This window comes from Brachyhypopomus gauderio, chromosome 16, assembly GCF_052324685.1.
Source record: "Brachyhypopomus gauderio isolate BG-103 chromosome 16, BGAUD_0.2, whole genome shotgun sequence".
Taxonomy (NCBI): Eukaryota; Metazoa; Chordata; class Actinopteri; order Gymnotiformes; family Hypopomidae; genus Brachyhypopomus; species Brachyhypopomus gauderio.
Window position 1 is genome coordinate 19054012 of NC_135226.1, and position 17060 is coordinate 19071071.

Genomic DNA, 17060 nt, shown 5'->3' on the forward strand with positions numbered 1-17060 from the left:
AAAAACAAACATGGCTGCAAACTAAATGTAGTCAGAAACCCGTCTTATTATATTCGCTGCTTGTTACAGTCGTGTCAGAAGCTGTTAAATTGGATGATGGGTTGGCAGACAAGGCTGCAGTGTCAGAACTTTAGTTGAGAATTTCTGGTTCTGACACTAAAATACAGGCCCAGCACACAGTAAAAGGAATGAACCTCAAACACAAGTGCTCTCATTTGACGTACGGTATCATCTGCAGAATGCTAAATATAGGTCGGACTCTGAACTCTTAAGAAAAGCGTTCATGTTATGAAAATTAATAGAGGACTGAAAAAAGACTTAATTCCATACTTTAAAAATCCACAAAGAATGAGGTTGAACTGGCACAAGCAGTGTTAGATATTGTATGTTGTAAATGCACATTTGTTGACATTTCAAGGCTACTCTCTCTGGTAACTGATGATAATGTTTTTATGCCCAGATGAGACTTTTCTTTACACTGGCACAACAGGACAACCTTGGAGCCAGGAGGTCAAACCTAAACCCTCAGAAAAGTATACATTTTAAATATATATTTCTTTGCTACTTTATCAGACAGTATCAGAGACAAAAAAAGTTGTTTTGTCCTGCAAGTGTACTGCATGTGTCAGAAGGTATTCTAATTTCATCTCACAAGGTACAACTTTTCTAGGGTTTTTTTTTGCCTTGCACGGTGGTTTTATAGGGAAATAGTAGACAAGCAACATCAAATGAGCTCAGTGGGACAGATATGGTAGTTCTCTGGACATTAAAACAATAACTATAACCAGCGAGTTCAGAGCCAAGCCATGACCCTCTGCACATACACAGAGCTCTTGTCACATGCTTGGGACATTCTGCTGAGATCCCTGCCCCCTTCTGACACTTTCACCCCAAGCAGCTTAGTAAGAGTGTTAGCAAGCCTGCTCTGAGGTGAAAGTTGGTTTAGCGGTCTCTAAGATATGTTTCACTTAATGTTCATTCATTAAATTTTCAATATTCTCTACATTACTTTTGTCATAAACCCATGATTATTTTGAGGTCATAAAGTAAGTAGATTGAATTGATTTTAATTGTTAATTGATTAAGCTGAAAATAACATTGACAGTGTGTCCAAAAATGTTGCTTTTTAAAGAATTAGTTGTTTAAAAATTAGGTACTCTTCATGTAACAGTTTTATTTAATGGGACGTGCCACTGGTCACATGATCAGATTTCGTCAGAGCCAACACAGATGAAGAGAAAATACTTGCAGCCCCAAAATAACAGTGCATGGTCATTACCCTGTGTTTGTTTTAGATTTATGAATGAGATTAATCCATTTAAATGGAAAGATGTTGCATTTTGAGTAATCATAGTCAACTTCAACACATTTGTGGTGCTTATGTGTTTGTGCCTGAGTATCTAAGAGAGAAAATAAATCTTCGAAAGTCATCAGTACAATGCATGGCCTCTATTTCACTGGAGCAGTGTAGCTACAGATGGTGACCCCCACACAATCAGGTGCCACCCTCTCCCAACCTTGAGTGTAACAGCAACAGTTTCTTATGTAACTGTCCTCACTCAGTACCAGGCAGCTGGGCTCCGTTGGTTGCTAATTTTGGTGGCAGATCCTGGCCTAGACAAGTCCTGGCCTCTACACCCTCCCCACACCTACACACTTTCCCCACACCCTCCCCACACCCTTGCACCCTCCCCACACTCTCTACACTCTCCACACTTGCACACCTGTCACACTCTCCCCACACCCTCTACACCCTCCCTGCACCCTCACACCCTCTACACCACCTACACCCTCCATACTCTCCACACTCTGACACCTTCCACACCCGTCAAACTCTCCACACCCACCACACCCCCTCTACACCCTCCATACCCACTAAGGTTTTAAGTCACGGTACAGTAAACAGTCATGATGCAGCAGTGAGATGAGATCTTAAGCAATGATATGGAGCGAGTGAAGACCTGATCCACTAGAGGTCAACAGGGGGTGAGGCTGCACTCCTGAGGTCAGTCCTGATCACAGTAAGTGTAAGGCCTCACCTCTGACTTCCAACCCTGAATAGCACTTAAGTGCCCAGGGTATTTTACTTAACATAGAAATGCATTTGTTATGCAGAATTATTACAGTTTTTCCACTGTAATATGACTGATGTAATTCGTCATGTTGTAAGAAGGCCCATTAAAAAAGAGCTTTGTCAGCAGTCCAATGTCTTCTACGAATTTTCATTATAAATACATTAACCTCCCTTAGGATAGAGTGGTGTGGCATTCTTAGCATTTACCAGTATGTTTCCTATGTTTTTGAGAAAAACACAAAGATTACTTAATATGTTGGTTGATTGTGGTGATTGCTGGTTGAATATGCATTCATTCCAGTTCCAGGAATCAGACTTCTCCAGTTAAAGGATCCACCAGTGGGATCCACGCAGACACGTAAACGTTTACATAACCTGGCAGACAGGAAGTGGATTTTGCACCTCTGTTGTTTCTCTGTGAGCCTCTCAGTTTCCAGAGCAACCACAGAGAAGAAGGGGACAGGCCACTGCTAAAGGGAGGGGACAGCTGTCCCCCTGTCTCGGGTGTTGTGATGTGGGTTCTTTCCTTTTAGAACCTAAACTTGCCATCAAGTGCTACTCTCCAATGGGCTTAGAGCCTGCAAACAATGATCAGCCAATGAGCACTGAGCATCTGAGTATATAAGCCAAGGTCTGACGTGTTGCAAAGTTGGGCAACCCCTACATTGGCTTTGGTGGACAGGCTCTGATCCCAAGGACTGTTACCTCTTTCTCTCGTGCAGGTAAACGCAACAGTGGCTCTACAGATCAAATTGGGTGGGAAATGGGAAATATATTGTGGTGAAATATAAAAAGCTTCTGCATCAAAAATGTACATTTAAAGAAAGTTTTTAAATGTTTTTGAATTGAAGTTACTTTCCGTTTTTTTTTTTTCCTCAACAAAATGGTTAAACTCTCTTCAGCATCTGCAGTGTGGAACCTTAAATGTGGTTTGAAATTGTCTGCCTTTTTTTTCTGGACTTGCTCTCTTGGAATTTTGAAAATTGGAATTTTGAATATTGGAATTTTGAATATTGGGATTTTGAAAACGCTAAGCCATTTTGTTCATGAAGAGAATGATAAAATGTTTCAAGCAGGTACAGAGGTGTACAGAGTACAGAGTGTAGAAAGGTTTCATCTAAATCTGTGCAATGGTTGTAGAACAGAGTGCTGCATGTGGCTGGAATTAGCCCTGTGTGTGACACCTGCTTGCAAGGTCAGCTGTTGTAGCAAGAAGGGCACCACGGTGAGACTGATTTAGAGTCTGTTTTAATGTGTGCAGGCACACGATCCTCTTTTGAAACACAATATGCGTGCAGCATAAAGCAAAGAGCACGAATACTGGGATAAACGTTAATTATGCATTTCAGGTCATTCTGTGTTGTCAGGAGCATTTAGGTTTTCATTCTGTGATAAGGTTTTTGATATTGCATAGTTGGTTTGGTTCAGTTTGGGGTAAAAAAAAAAAAACAGCCTCGCTCACTAGACTATCTAGTTCCAACTAGTTGCCCCCCCTCCTGCCCCCCTCTGGAAACCAGAGTGGTATATATGGTATGTGGAGTGAAGATTTGGCAGGCGTGCTAAAAATATCTTGTGCTGTCCGATACCTTTAAGCACACACAAATCTTGTCTCACACCACTTTATGGGGTAATATGAAGCCAATGTTACAGTTAGACCACTAGTTACAGTGAAACGAGGGTTGAACAAGTCACAAAACATGCTAGCCCTAACTGTTAAGAGAAGCACAGAGCTACTTCCAGCATTTTTGCTCAGAAAACTAGTATGGCATGTCCTTTTTGAATCAAATAATAATCTCTTTTTTTTTCTAAAGAAAAGGGATAGTTTTCCTTTCACTTTTCTGTGTAGCAGAAGAATACACCATGATGGCTGTGTTCTCCGGTGTGGTTTGTTTCTGAACAGATCAATCAACAGGTGCAATCATGACCAAGAACTGCCACAACGACTATAAGATGAAGTTTACTCTGGAGGACGAGTACCCGGACCTCTCCCTCCACAACAACCACATGGCCAAGGCCCTGACCAAGGAAATCTATGAAAAACTGAGGAGCAAGTCCACCCCAAGTGGCTTCACTCTGGATGACATCATCCAGACTGGTGTGGACAACCCTGGTAAGAATGAAAATGCGCACACACACACACACACACACACACACACACACAAAATAAAAAACAAAACAAAACAAAACTGGTCTTAGCAATCACCATTGCTGTAATGGCTTTGCAAACAATTCAGTTAAGATACTCAGCTGTAGAAGTTATTTTGGGTTTTTTTTTATTACATGCAGTAAATTCCAGTAGGGGATGCACTGCACTCAGTGACATTTCAACTCCACTGCATTTATGTGAGTCGTTGGCACCTGCAAATGCATCTTCCCGTTCCTAGGTCATCCTTTCATCATGACTGTGGGCTGTGTGGCCGGTGATGAGGAGTCCTATGAGGTCTTCAAGGATCTCCTTGATCCAGTCATCTCCGACCGTCATGGTGGTTACAAGGCCACTGACAAGCACCACACTGATCTGAACTGGGAGAACCTGAAGGTGTGGAAGCACTTTGTGAAAATCTTTTTTTTTAGCTGTAATGGGGGGGAATCAAACCGATCCTAAAATACATAACTTGTTTTCCCAAAATCCTTGGTAAGATAAGGCATCCCTTTATTCTTCTTAGGGTGGTGATGATCTGGACCCCAACTACGTCATGAGCAGCCGTGTGCGTACTGGACGTAGCATCAAGGGCTACACCCTCCCCCCCCACAACAGCCGTGGCGAGCGTAGGGCTGTGGAGAAACTGTCCATCGAGGGTGAGTCTAAGTCATCCAGCTACCGCCAGCTAAATATGGGACAAACCCACCCATGTAGACCAGCTGCTCTACAGCGAGCCATCCAAGCAGACTGTGGCACCTTCTCCTCACAGCTATGACCGCCCTGGACGGCGAATTCAAGGGCAAGTACTACCCTCTGAAGGACATGACCGAGAAGGAGCAGGATCAGCTGATCGCCGACCACTTCCTGTTTGACAAGCCCGTCTCCCCTCTGCTGCTGGCGTCCGGCATGGCCCGTGACTGGCCCGATGCAAGAGGCATCTTTCACAACGACAACAAGACCTTCTTGGTCTGGGTGAACGAGGAGGATCATCTGCGTGTGATCTCCATGCAGAAGGGTGGCAACATGAAGGAGGTCTTCAAGAGGTTCTGTGTTGGCCTGAACAAGGTAAGAACCGGATATTCAAAACCTTGAAAGACTTATCACATAATAATAATAATAGCATATTCTTATTAAATAGTAGCCTGAATGTCTGAGAAGTCAGTTTCTTTGTCCTACTCTTGAGTAGATTGAGGAGGTCTTCAAGAAGCACAACCACGGATTCATGTGGAACGAGCATCTGGGCTTCATCTTGACCTGCCCCTCAAACCTCGGCACAGGCCTGCGCGGTGGCGTGCACGTCAAGCTGCCCAAACTCAGCACACACGCCAAGTTCGAGGAGATCCTCACCAGACTCCGTCTACAGAAGCGTGGCACAGGTATGTTGCGCCGAAACGCCATACCCACTCGAACGGCGCTTCCTGACCAGCCACGTCCTACTCCACGTCTCGAAGGACCGGTTTTCAGTGCTAACAAATACTCAAGAGATCCTTGAGTAGGCCTGTAGCTTCATCTCCACTTTTCACGTCTCGTCCAGGTGGTGTTGACACAGCCTCTGTCGGCGGCGTGTTCGACATCTCCAACGCTGACCGCCTGGGTTCCTCCGAAGTACAGCAGGTGCAGCTGGTGGTCGATGGCGTCAAGCTCATGATCGAGATGGAGAAGAAACTTGAGAAGGGCGAGTCCATCGATGACATGATCCCCGCCCAGAAGTAAAGTCGGAGTAGCGCTTCTTTTTTTTTTTTTTGTATTTGTTCTAACGAGTAACCTTCGCCCTTCATGCAACGCAAGCAGGAGAAACGCTCTCGCCTGACATTTCCAAGAGACACTCCACTCTGCTCCCTCTCTTCCTTTTTCTCTTTCCTGTCACCTTTTTTCTTCCCTTTTTCCATTTCTTTTTCCTGTCATCCCTGCCATCTTTCTTTTCTTTTCCCATTCTTTCTGTAACATCCTGGGATCAAACTGCCGCATAGCTGGGGAAACTCTGCTTATGCTGTCTTCACCGAAACATTTTTTTTGGTTGTACAAATGAGTAAATAAAAGCCCCATGTAACAATCAAGGTGGTGTGACTTCATCTGGATACACGGATGTTTTCTTGTAAACCCCTTAGTCATCATGCACAGTGAGAATGAAACGTTAGTAAAAATTCTAATACTGCACAAAATGCAATTGATAAGGCATTTTCTAAACTCAATGAGTTTATTCATCTGACATTCCCCTTTCTATACATTTAAAGGCAGAAACAATCTAAGACTTTCAAAATAACAAAACTAACCAATCATAATTTACTTTTTCTACACAATTGTACATATTTAAGCAATGAGTCATCTTAGCAGGAGGAGAGACAGGAAGTGGTTATTGACCTCAAGGGGGCATGATTGCTAACGCAAACCGATGATGTCTCACTAGCCAAGACATCTTAACCAGGTCTTACCTCCCCAATCCATCACAAATTGCATAAATATTGAGAAAATAAATAGTGAAATGTTGCATGTAGTTGAGGAGTGAAGATTTAGGAAAATCAGCACAAAAAAACAAAAAACCTTTTTGGGTGTCTAATGCTACTTTATACTGCAATGTCATGACATGGTGTTTTGCTGTGTGACCAGGAGAGGCTAATCTATGTCTTACAAAGTCGAAGATTAAGTATTTATTGTAATAACTGACTCCAACCACCTAAGACTACTTAACATTTTAAACCAATAACAGACCAAAAACTACACAGTGTTTTCAAAAATGCATAACCTGCCTTTTACCATCTGATTGAGGACACACTACAGTAAACTCCCGTCACACAGACACACACACAATCACACACACATCCATGTACATTAATACACCCACACACATGTTCTGGGAGTACAAAGTGTCTTTATCAGGCGTTCACTGGTCATTAGCAGTTATTTTAATCTCTTCTGTAGTAAATCAATTGTTTCATTTTCTTGAAGCTTACCGGTTTCATATATATTTGACTAAATTTGCGTTGTAAAATCCTGGACGTGCAGGCATCCATCAGCTGCTAGAGTGCCAAGACTACGCTCACCTCTTCTACAGTTCAGAACAGCAGCTAATCTGTTAACCATTAATTAAATTCAGTTTTAATGGGTTGCGAATATGATAGGATAAAGAAAGACACAGCATAGGTCACATGTGACTACGAATAGTTCATACTGGCATACTCTGAGTCAACAGGGTGACAGATCTTTAAGGACTACAATCAGATGAACTGTGAATAGTGTGATGATCAGTGACCTCATACAATCTGGAAAAGAAGGCTAACACAGAGATTCTGTCTCTAGCATTAAAATACCCAAGGGATCGTTCTCTAGACCTCTTAAGAGTGACAGGTGCAACTGTAGTGGTGTCACTGCAATGACAGCAGTACTGTCACTGGTGAAGAATGAATCCAGGAGACTTTACTACGGTGCTTTAGACAGAAGGACAGAATCGGTTGAGTGTTTAGATCTTCCAAACTGGGACACAGAAACTGATACAGCAATGATTCAAGTTTATGTAACTCAAGAAAATCGGATCTGGTACGGTCGTGAGAGACAATACAACAATAACTCTTTCAATGGTTTGCAAACTGTTCAATCAAATCATGGCGCATACATCTCTACAGATAGCCCTTGTGCCTTTTCAAATCACTGTAGAATGGTGCTCACAGGAACTGGGTAGCTACAGCTGTCCTTACGGAGGGATACAGTGTGGTCAGTCCAACATTCAGACATTACTCAAATGACCAATCACAGCAAAACGTAATAATGACAGTAATTTAAAGGGGCACTTTGAGCTAAGAGTACAAACAAGGTCATTTACAATGAACAGTACTGAGAACTTATCGTAGGCTAATTTGGCAGACATATTTTAGCACCCCAACCCTTCTCATCACATTATCAAAAATAGTACATCTACGACTCCCAGATTACCCCGAAGCTACAGGGAGGTCCGCACAGTCCAGGGTTTCATACAAATGTACTAACCAAACATGCACAGTGCAGAGCTCTTCTGGGGAGATGCAGCGGTGTTTAAAGATAATGGATTCGTATCAAATCAGTGGAAAATGGCGGTTGTGTCCGTGCAGCTCCTGTTTTTACCAAATGACAGAGGCTCCTTACCAGCATAATACTTACAGAAGAAAAACAGAGTTACTGACTTGGCACGACGGGTGCACTGTACCATTCGACAGGGAAAATGTACTTCAAAGTGATGCCAACTCAATCCTAAAGTGCTACTGTACAACGATGAAGGATAAAAAGAAAAACTGCAGAAATGCAGGAGAAACACCAGAGGAAGGCTACAAGGTTAGTGGCTCAGAAGATCAGCCGCTCCCTCCCACACCGGCAGCTCAGACGGACTTTACGCCCGTTTGACAGCCGTTACTCCTGTGGTTAGGCAGCTTTTCACACGGGAAAGTGTTAATAATCATAATAATAAAAACAAGAACCCACAGACACAGAGTGCAGGCCCTCGGGACATCTGTTTCATAACTGATGAGTTCAAGATGGAGGGGGTAAAACTTAAAAAATGTAGGTTTTTGTTGCAAATAAAACATGAATCCAAAATGATTTAAATAGCAGCTGTTAATAGGAAAAAAAAACACAAAGAGCTGGGACAATGTACAGAAAACAAATGTCTGGAAAAAACTTGAATAGAACTTGGCTAAGACACCCACTAAATGTCAGCGGGAAAGGGAGTTTTCTCAGCAGGACTTGTCTGTAGCAGGCACAAGGCTTTTGTGTTTGGGTGTGTTTTAGTGTCTGTGTAGGCTTAGAGAAGGCAGGGGTGGAGCCTAGGTTCAAGGGGCGGGCACTTCCTCTGCCTGCTGCCCATTGTTGCATCATCGTGCCTCTGCCTAGCCCCTCCCACCAAGACACCCTTAGAGTTCCAGCTCTTTGGACACTTTGGTGGCGATATCCCGGAAGGCGAGCGGCGCCCCCCACAGGCGCTTGAAGCGGACGCCGCTGGTGTCCGTGGGGCCGGCGGGCAGGTGGCACACCTCGGCCTCGAACGCCACCCGGGACCCGGCGGCCCCGTGCGTGCAGGAGAGGAGGAAGGGCCCGGCCTGGTGCACCTGGCACCCACAACCCTGCGCCGCCTCCCGCAGCGACAGCACCACGTCGGCGGGGTCCCGCGGGCTCCGTACCCTCACATCCCAGCCGCATCGGGGGGTCCGGGGCTCTGGCGCTTTTTGATGCCCAGGTAGATGGCGACTGCGAAGGAAGAGAAGGGAGGAGATTCGGGGGAGGGGGGAGGGGGCAATGGACGTGAAATGACGGGAGGCGAAGGGGGTGGGGGGCAGTTTGAGGTGATGTGTATGTGGGTGGAGAGAGGAAGGGAGATAGAAATATATATGAGAATATATTTATGAGCAGAATTGAACAAGCTAACATGCTCTGACATTAATGGTTAGACTTAATTCACTTTTACTTGATACCTTATAGCAGGCACTGGAGTTCTTGAGAGCCCGTGGATGACCACTGAATATTTGGTATTGCTTAAGTCATCATTAACATCATTATATGAGAATTTAAGTAAGATAATTTAAGTAAATACTTAACTTCAGAATTTGGGTGTGATGATTTCAAGTTCAGATTTCAACTATTTGTTTTACAGATGCACAGACATGGACAAATTTGTTGGGACTCATATCTCAACGAAAGAATCCTTGTCTCAAATGTAACTGCATGCCTTCCATATATCAGAATAAAGCAAAGTACAAAAAGAGACCAAGATTTGCTTTCCCCACAAAGATATTAGAAAATGGCCTGCACAGGTGTATAAAGACATGATATTTCTTTAATAAATATCTTTAAAGATGTTCAATCTTAAAGGTAAAGGAGATTTGTCTGAGAGATCAGTACGGACTTTGTAGACAAGTGAGTTAAAAAGCTATGAGACCGTTCCTAAGCAGTCTGACGTTGCCGTGTCTAGTTTCAAATATTCATCAGAAACGTAAGGTCCCTGGGACCTTGGAACATGGCTGCCAGAGGAAAACTGGGGCACTTTGAATCTGTGCAGAGCACAATGATATCAAGACCATTGAGACCTTCTTGAGCAAAACATACAGCCCAGTGCCAGAAAGCTCTGTCTCAACTACAGTTCATGAGTTCTCCAACAGGATAACGACCAAACGACCCAAGAACGGCCCAACACAGACAGACACATCTCAACGCGTGCTACAGTTTGCAGCGATTGCCTCTAAACGCTACAAAAAAATGTGTTATGGGTGATGGCACTTTTGACCTATTTTTATTATTTAAAATATTTCGTTGAATCAAAAAGCAACTGAATTGATTAAATGCTGTAAAAAAACAATCACCAATTAGTTTTGTCAGTGTCAAGTTCTTTCAGAAAACTGCAGGTTCCTCTTTTCTTATGGAAGGGTTTCAACACATTTGTCCATGTCTGTAATTCGTTTAGTTAATGTTAAGGTAGTAATTTCTAAACAGGTTAAGACAGCGAGTTCCAACCACTCGACTGCTTCTCTTCTCCTTCAGTCAATACGTCTTCGTTTCTCTCCCGTGCACCACAAACGCTTCACAGACATGGTGTTGCGTTTGTGTAGCTGCATTTAAGCACGTTAACTCAATTTGACTTAATCTACGAACACAAACACGTTTGGTCGACAGCACAGACTCCGAAGCACGCTTGTTCTCAGTCACATGGTGAAGGTGCAGTGCATGACACCAGCAGGCAGGTAGTGTGGAACTACAGATGGACACTATGAGTTCATTAAATTCAAGCATGTCCTTAAATAAAAACACGCAAGGGGGGTGATGGAAATGAACGGGTCTTCCAAGGAATGTCCAAACTACGGGGTTTCAATTTCAAGCAACACCTGTAACTCGCAGGGGAACTGTACGCTATTACAGGTTAAAAAGGGCAGGACAGATGAGGGGAGGGGGGTCTATCCTAAAGTTTAATTAGTGCACGCCACGTAAAGTGCACACAGTCAACACTACTATATGCTTGTGCACAGGTCACGTCCGAGCTGCACGGAGGCCAAGCACGAGGCAGACGTTACCTGGTGTTTTTAACCTGATATTTTGCTTCTGGGGCTTTGCAAGGGAGGTGGAGAAAATCACTTTGAATAGTTAGAGGCAGTTTTGCACACACAGTTCGTAGCTAAAGATCAAGAAGCACTATGAATAGAGATTCTAGATTTTAAAAACGTTTTTCAAATGGTTTTGAAAAAACCTGTGTGGAGAAAGCTAAAATTTTATATCATCTTCAGGTAAGCTATATACGTTAAGCTATTAAGCTATATACGTATATATATATTCGTATCTATAAACGTTATGGGAAAAAGCTTTTTTTTTACCGATTCAGTTACCTTTTAAGCATCTAAGTTAAAGTTATGAACAGTTAAAATGTCTTATCCTAACGGGTGCACTGCTTAATTCTAATTCTAATTCTGAGAGGACGAATTAGAAGAAAACTGAGGATCCCGAACTCACCTTGTGACCGGAGATCTGCACCCTCTCTCAGGTTCGTCTGTGACCCTCAAGAGGAAGACAAAGGCTTGCATTAGGAATTAGCTGATAGGATGAAAGAGGATGCCACGCCCACTCCACTCAATCCACCAATCAAGGAAGCTCACATTGTAAACCCTCCCTAGGTGGTGAAGGGCCATGATAACATCCTCACAAAAGCAGTCCACACACATCACAACAGAGCAAACGGCATACAGTGGAAACCAAGAAACCACATGCTGACATCAGGGATGCTTTTAAAAGAATGGGACATAACTACAGCATCCTGCCAGAACGATGAAATGAACAAATGAAAAAACAACAACGACCATGAAATCAAGCAGTTACGTAAGAACATACTATTGACAGCAAAATTTATGGATTAGTGGCAGTACGCTTGAGACTTGTCATAACTTTAGAAAACGACTCTCCCAAATGAACCAAATATTAGTGGTCTATATAATATCTAAAATGAATAACATTTCAAATGAACAATCAGAGCTAAACAGACACAAACATTTATTACTTGATTCAAAATGACCTGACAGTTCACACGACAGAGTGAAGCCCTACACATGGAGATCTGTACGAGATGCGCTTTCACCTGCTGCCACCTGAGGGCGCCAAAGCTCAAAGCAGCAACCACAATCCTTTACCGAACTTTCAGGGACCATGACAAAGCAGAAGACCATCACGGCCTGTGGAAGGGCTGTTCACCAGGCCATGATGCGTTCTCCTTTCTCTGTCGCGGCACCTGTAAGCTCTTAGATTACCCCTTCATGCAGATGCAAACGCTCACCTCTTGTCAGCCTCAAGCTGTGGACGAGAGCCTTGTGAAGGCAGCAAGCTGCTCACATCAGTCTAATCTCGACTGAAATCGGACACTGGACATTGTGCGCTCCTGTCAAATGTGCCACATTTATTGTGTGTCATAACACCAGATAGAAATCGTTCACTAGAAGCCTGTCACTGGATGTCTTAAGCCTCTGGACCTGCCCAGAGGGAGAGCAAGTGAGGGGTATGACATCACAGATTCATGTCTCAATAGGGCTTTTCACAAAGGAGTCACGTGATCAGTCATGACACGCAGCAGGCCGAGCTTGGACCGGCACAGGTCTGTGAGTGAGCCGCATGTGGTGGAGATGAATAAGATGAATAAACCTCAATTAAACAGATGGATGCAGGACACTGGGCAGAGAGCCCCTCGGTAATCACACACGAGCCATCTACATAAAGCTCAAAGCCCCTGCAAAGTGCAGCGGACAACGTGTCGCATGCATTTCCTGTTGTAATTGCAAGCGCTTCTCGTAATGGCCACAAGGGGGAGCGCTGCAACCCAACTCCAGCAGTGCAGGACGGCGGGACAGACGGAGGAGGAAGAGAATAGAAGGGGGCGGGGGGTGTGAGATGGGAAGAAGACTTACTAACTGCTTTTGATCCGTGTGGCAGAGGGCAGCCCGAGACGGACTTGTTTGAGCTCTGACGCTTAGTGGGGTCAAGATTGACCCTGGGAGATGGAGAGGGAAAAGGAAGAAAAAGCAGGAGGAGAGAGAGGGAGAGAGAGAGAAAGAGAGAGAGAGAGAGAGAGAGAGAGAGAAGGCAGGAGAGTTGACAGAGGAATAAGATGCAGCTGTTTGTTAAAGAAAAAACAAGCAAAAAAATGAAAGACACAGAGCACCCAACCAACCACAGCCGAGTGTGAGAAGAAGAGACACGTGGACCAGTGTGAAGGGGTGTTAGAATCTATTAGCGGATACAGACGCTAGAGGAAGACTTACTGCAGTGTAAAAGACAGAGGAAGCTCTCTTACATGAAGGGTATCTGAATCAGTTGGCTTTGGAAATGCATAATCAAACTCTAGCAGACATCTTGTAGACATGCTTAATCAAACCGTAAAAGGTTTCTTCCAAGAAATCAAAGAATCACTCTAGATTTTATGTAACAGGTCCTAGCTTCATCGACTGGCAACAGGCAACATTTGTCCAGGCATTTTACTTGAATACAATTCCACAGATCGGCAGCTATTTTGAGTCAAGTTCTTGAGATCTTTAGCCGTCTCTCACCGAGCCTGGACTATTCATGTTTACGAATGCTTCAATCAAGGGTTCAGACGCATTTGTGCTTTGGACAATAGAGCAGGAATGAATTCACTACAAATCTAGCAGAACGTTACACACAAGTCAACATTTCCCCAAATCTATAAACTCTCAGCTAAATTCTACACCCGTTCTTTTACATTTCACTCAGCAACGGGTAGAAGGAAACGTGTCCGCTGATTATCACGTCTCGCTGACACGACACCCGGAAGACGCGGCCTTGGATTATATGAAATGAACAGTCCCGTATGGCACACACATACAGTACGGCTGAGACCGACGACAGCCTTTCAGAAGCACATTTCAAGTCTCGGGTCCATCAGCTAAAGCCTGCGCGCTTTGAGTGTCTCTGCGTGGGTCCCCATGCTGCCGCGGGGGGGGGGGGGGGGAGGTGGTGGGGGTTCTGTTCTCTCCCGTTACCTGCGCGTGAGCTTGGAGGTCAGCTTGCTGAAGAGGTTGGAGGTGGCCCGGGTGCGGGCGTGGGGCAGGGGGCTGGCGTCGTGGGAGAGGGTGGGGGAGGCGGGCGGGGCGTGCGTGGGCGTGCGACGCTCGCGGAGCTGGCCGCCGTGGAAGGTGCTGCGGACGGTGGTGCCCCGCGTGAGGCGTGAGCGCTCGGCCGAGGTGGGCGTGGCCACGCTGGCACCGCTGATGCTGTGCGTGGAAGGCGACGCTGGAGGTAAACGGTGCGAGATGGAGCTGGAGTGACAGACAGAGAGAGAGAGAGAGAGAGAGAGAGAGAGAGAGAGAGAGAGAGAGAGAGAGAGAGAGAGGGAGGGAGCACTTTTGTCAACAGTACATCACACGCAGAGTGCAATAACAAGCCTGCAGGGAAGGGATCAGATATCAGAGCAGATGGGGCCCTCAGCGAGTCCGGCTGCCTGGTTTCTGTGAAATGTGAATGTAGCATGCTGAGTCACTCAGTTATGAAGGCTCACTTTCTCTCTCACGTTCTCTCCTTCACTTTCTGTATCTCATTCTCTCGGTTTCTCTCACTGTATGGAAGCTCTGTACCAGGCCACAATCAGCCCTGGGCCCCGCACGTCGGACCGGAGAGCAGGAGACTGTGATGTTCTGGTGGGTTCCGTGTGAATGTCGACACTCACACCAAGTGAGATAGAGAAAGACTGTGAGAGATGGTGAGAGGAAAAGAGGCTCTTTCTATGGGATTTTTACAGGGACCTTTATTCAAACAGTCCAGTAAATACATCCCCTTTACCAGAACACTTAACATACTTCTCTTTCTGTCCTTAGAAACATAGTTACTAATTTAGCTCCCCCACCGCCATAGAACAAATGATGTCTTTATAGCACCTAGAGGGGTTCTGAGGAGCTCAAAGCCCTCTTATTTGTACTAGAAGAGTTAAACCACCTCTATACTTGTCATGTTTTTATAAAAGTGAATCTAGATTTCACAAGAGCTACAAATTATGGAAATATTTGGTGACGAGATCTGTTCCTGCTCAAATTGCAAATAGCAAATTTTTGTCTGCACAACTAAACACGCAAGTAGCTGACACTTCGTCTTTTTTTTATAACCTGCTTCAAAAAATGAAAATAAAGCATAAACCATTGACCTTAAATGTTTTTCAAATCATTTTTGAAGCACGACATGTAGGTCTAGCACATTCCAAAAAAAAAAACAAGCGTGCATCAGACATTTGGACCGATCGCAGACATGGATGCATGAACAGTCACAGGCCCATAAAAACCTCCACCGGAGATCAGTCTGCGTGTGCAGTGCCGACTGTACTGCACCCTGGAAACCAGTTCTGTTTCCCCAGCAACTGCATGCTTGCACCTTCACACTGTGTCTGTCCTCCCATTGAACATTATTTAACACATTTGAACTAAAGTTGTCTGGTCATTGTGTGGCCCTTTAACCAGGGATTTGTACAGCACCCAAAAGAAAGAACGAGTCCTTTCAAGGTTAATACATATAAACAAACCCTACACTTTAGAACGGTCCACTATATAAGGGGTAATATGTTCAAGCATCGTTATCCTGGGGCCCTAAAGAACAGAATCACAGCCAGCATAAACCCATCAGTTAGCAAAATAATGAGGCCACACCTGTTTACACAGTAATGATCTCTAAAGATGTGATCTCAGAAAAGATGTGATCTCTACATCTCTACCCACATTTTCACCATCACAAGTTTTTCCCCAATAAAACGGACAACTACTTAATCACATCTGTTTTCCAAACTATCCCAGCGGGTAGGGTTAATAAACTGCCCTGGTAGTTAACACACCTGCCCTGGAGGTAGGGTAGTTAACACACCTGCCCCAGTTGAAGAGCAGGAGAGCACAGATACCCAAACAATGCACAACCTCGGGTCACCCAGAGAGGCACCCCAAACACATATTTTCAGCACACACTGAATGTCCTGATGCAATACTCAGATCATTACAACGAGATGAAGACAAATGCTTTGAAGGTTTGTCAAAGCTTATGATGTTCCACACTATAGGTCAGCGCTTTCCTAAATGTCCAAAACATCCTGAATCACACAAATATCTCTGACATGCCTGGCATACAGTAGGCCTAGTCAAGTCTCTCAACCAGGGTTCTGCAGAAAACACGAAGGTCCATACACAGGAGAAGACTCCTCGGTCACGTGATCTTAACATCCTGAATATTTGATAGAAGTTTGCTTTCCTACGACATGTTGGCAAGACACCCTCTCAGCCTCACCGAGAACAGACAGGACGTCTTCACCCAGTAAGGTCCAGAAGGTCTTTGTGAAACTTCACAGGGAGGCCATCACCCCCCGGAGCTTTCCCACCCTCCAGGGTACGTAACGCAGCGTTGAGTTCCCACACCCAGAGGCCCACAGCCAGCCCGGGCTGACCTTCATAAAAGCTGGCGGCCAGTTCCACGTTCACTTCCTGTATGATTCAGACTAGAACCGTACAGCTAATCTATGTGGGTTCAGTCATGCACACACTGAATGAAAGTGCTCTTTCCACTCCACTCAGATGGCACATCCATTTGTGGAACTCTAACCACAGACCCGCTGCCTTGTAGATAAGCAAATCAGTAAGAACATTATTACTACATTCAAGCATTTCGACTAGTTCTTGGTCACCTGTAGAATCACACTTTGGAATCCAAGAATATCAATTTCCACCAAGGAAGCACAGAAACCCAAATCAACAGATCCATGTACATATACGTATGTGCACCCACACACACCCATACCCACACACACCCTTACCCACACACACCCATCATACCCACACACACCCATACCCACACACACCCATACCCACA

At 44.7% G+C, this 17060-nt stretch overlaps 2 protein-coding genes across 7 annotated transcripts in view; one reads left to right on the top strand and one right to left on the bottom strand.

Moving 5' to 3' along the window:
• Positions 1–2637: 2637 nt before the first annotated feature.
• On the top strand, positions 2638–6274 carry ckmb (creatine kinase, muscle b). The gene is made up of 7 exons (XM_076976306.1): positions 2638–2796; positions 3975–4184; positions 4459–4613; positions 4741–4873; positions 4987–5282; positions 5404–5593; positions 5752–6274. The coding sequence occupies exons 2-7, from the start codon at positions 3995–3997 to the stop codon at positions 5928–5930; spliced, it is 1143 nt and encodes a 380-aa protein (XP_076832421.1). The 5' UTR covers positions 2638–2796; positions 3975–3994; the 3' UTR covers positions 5931–6274.
• The window catches only part of mark4b (MAP/microtubule affinity-regulating kinase 4b), a 34779-nt gene continuing 23618 nt past the window's right edge, over positions 5900–17060 (bottom strand). The window contains exons 15-18 of one of the 6 annotated variants that reach the window (XM_076976288.1): positions 14207–14482; positions 13115–13197; positions 11676–11712; positions 5900–9428 (exon numbers count right to left, since the gene is read on the bottom strand). In XM_076976288.1, coding sequence (XP_076832403.1) covers positions 9095–9428; positions 11676–11712; positions 13115–13197; positions 14207–14482 — 730 coding nt within the window. In that variant the 3' untranslated portion in view covers positions 5900–9094. The other 5 variants (XM_076976291.1, XR_013121588.1, XM_076976289.1 and 2 more) reach the window with 5 other exon arrangements.

What these genes read in the sequence shown, in the direction of transcription:
- ckmb (XM_076976306.1), top strand. Translation starts at nt 3,995, where the DNA reads ATGACCAAGAACTGCCACAACGACTATAAGATGAAGTTTACTCTGGAG. An exon ending in GACTGGTGTGGACAACCCTG is followed by an intron (nt 4,185 to 4,458) that starts GTAAGAATGAAA and finishes TCCCGTTCCTAG; the next exon opens with GTCATCCTTTCATCATGACT. An exon ending in TCTGTGTTGGCCTGAACAAG is followed by an intron (nt 5,283 to 5,403) that starts GTAAGAACCGGA and finishes ACTCTTGAGTAG; the next exon opens with ATTGAGGAGGTCTTCAAGAA.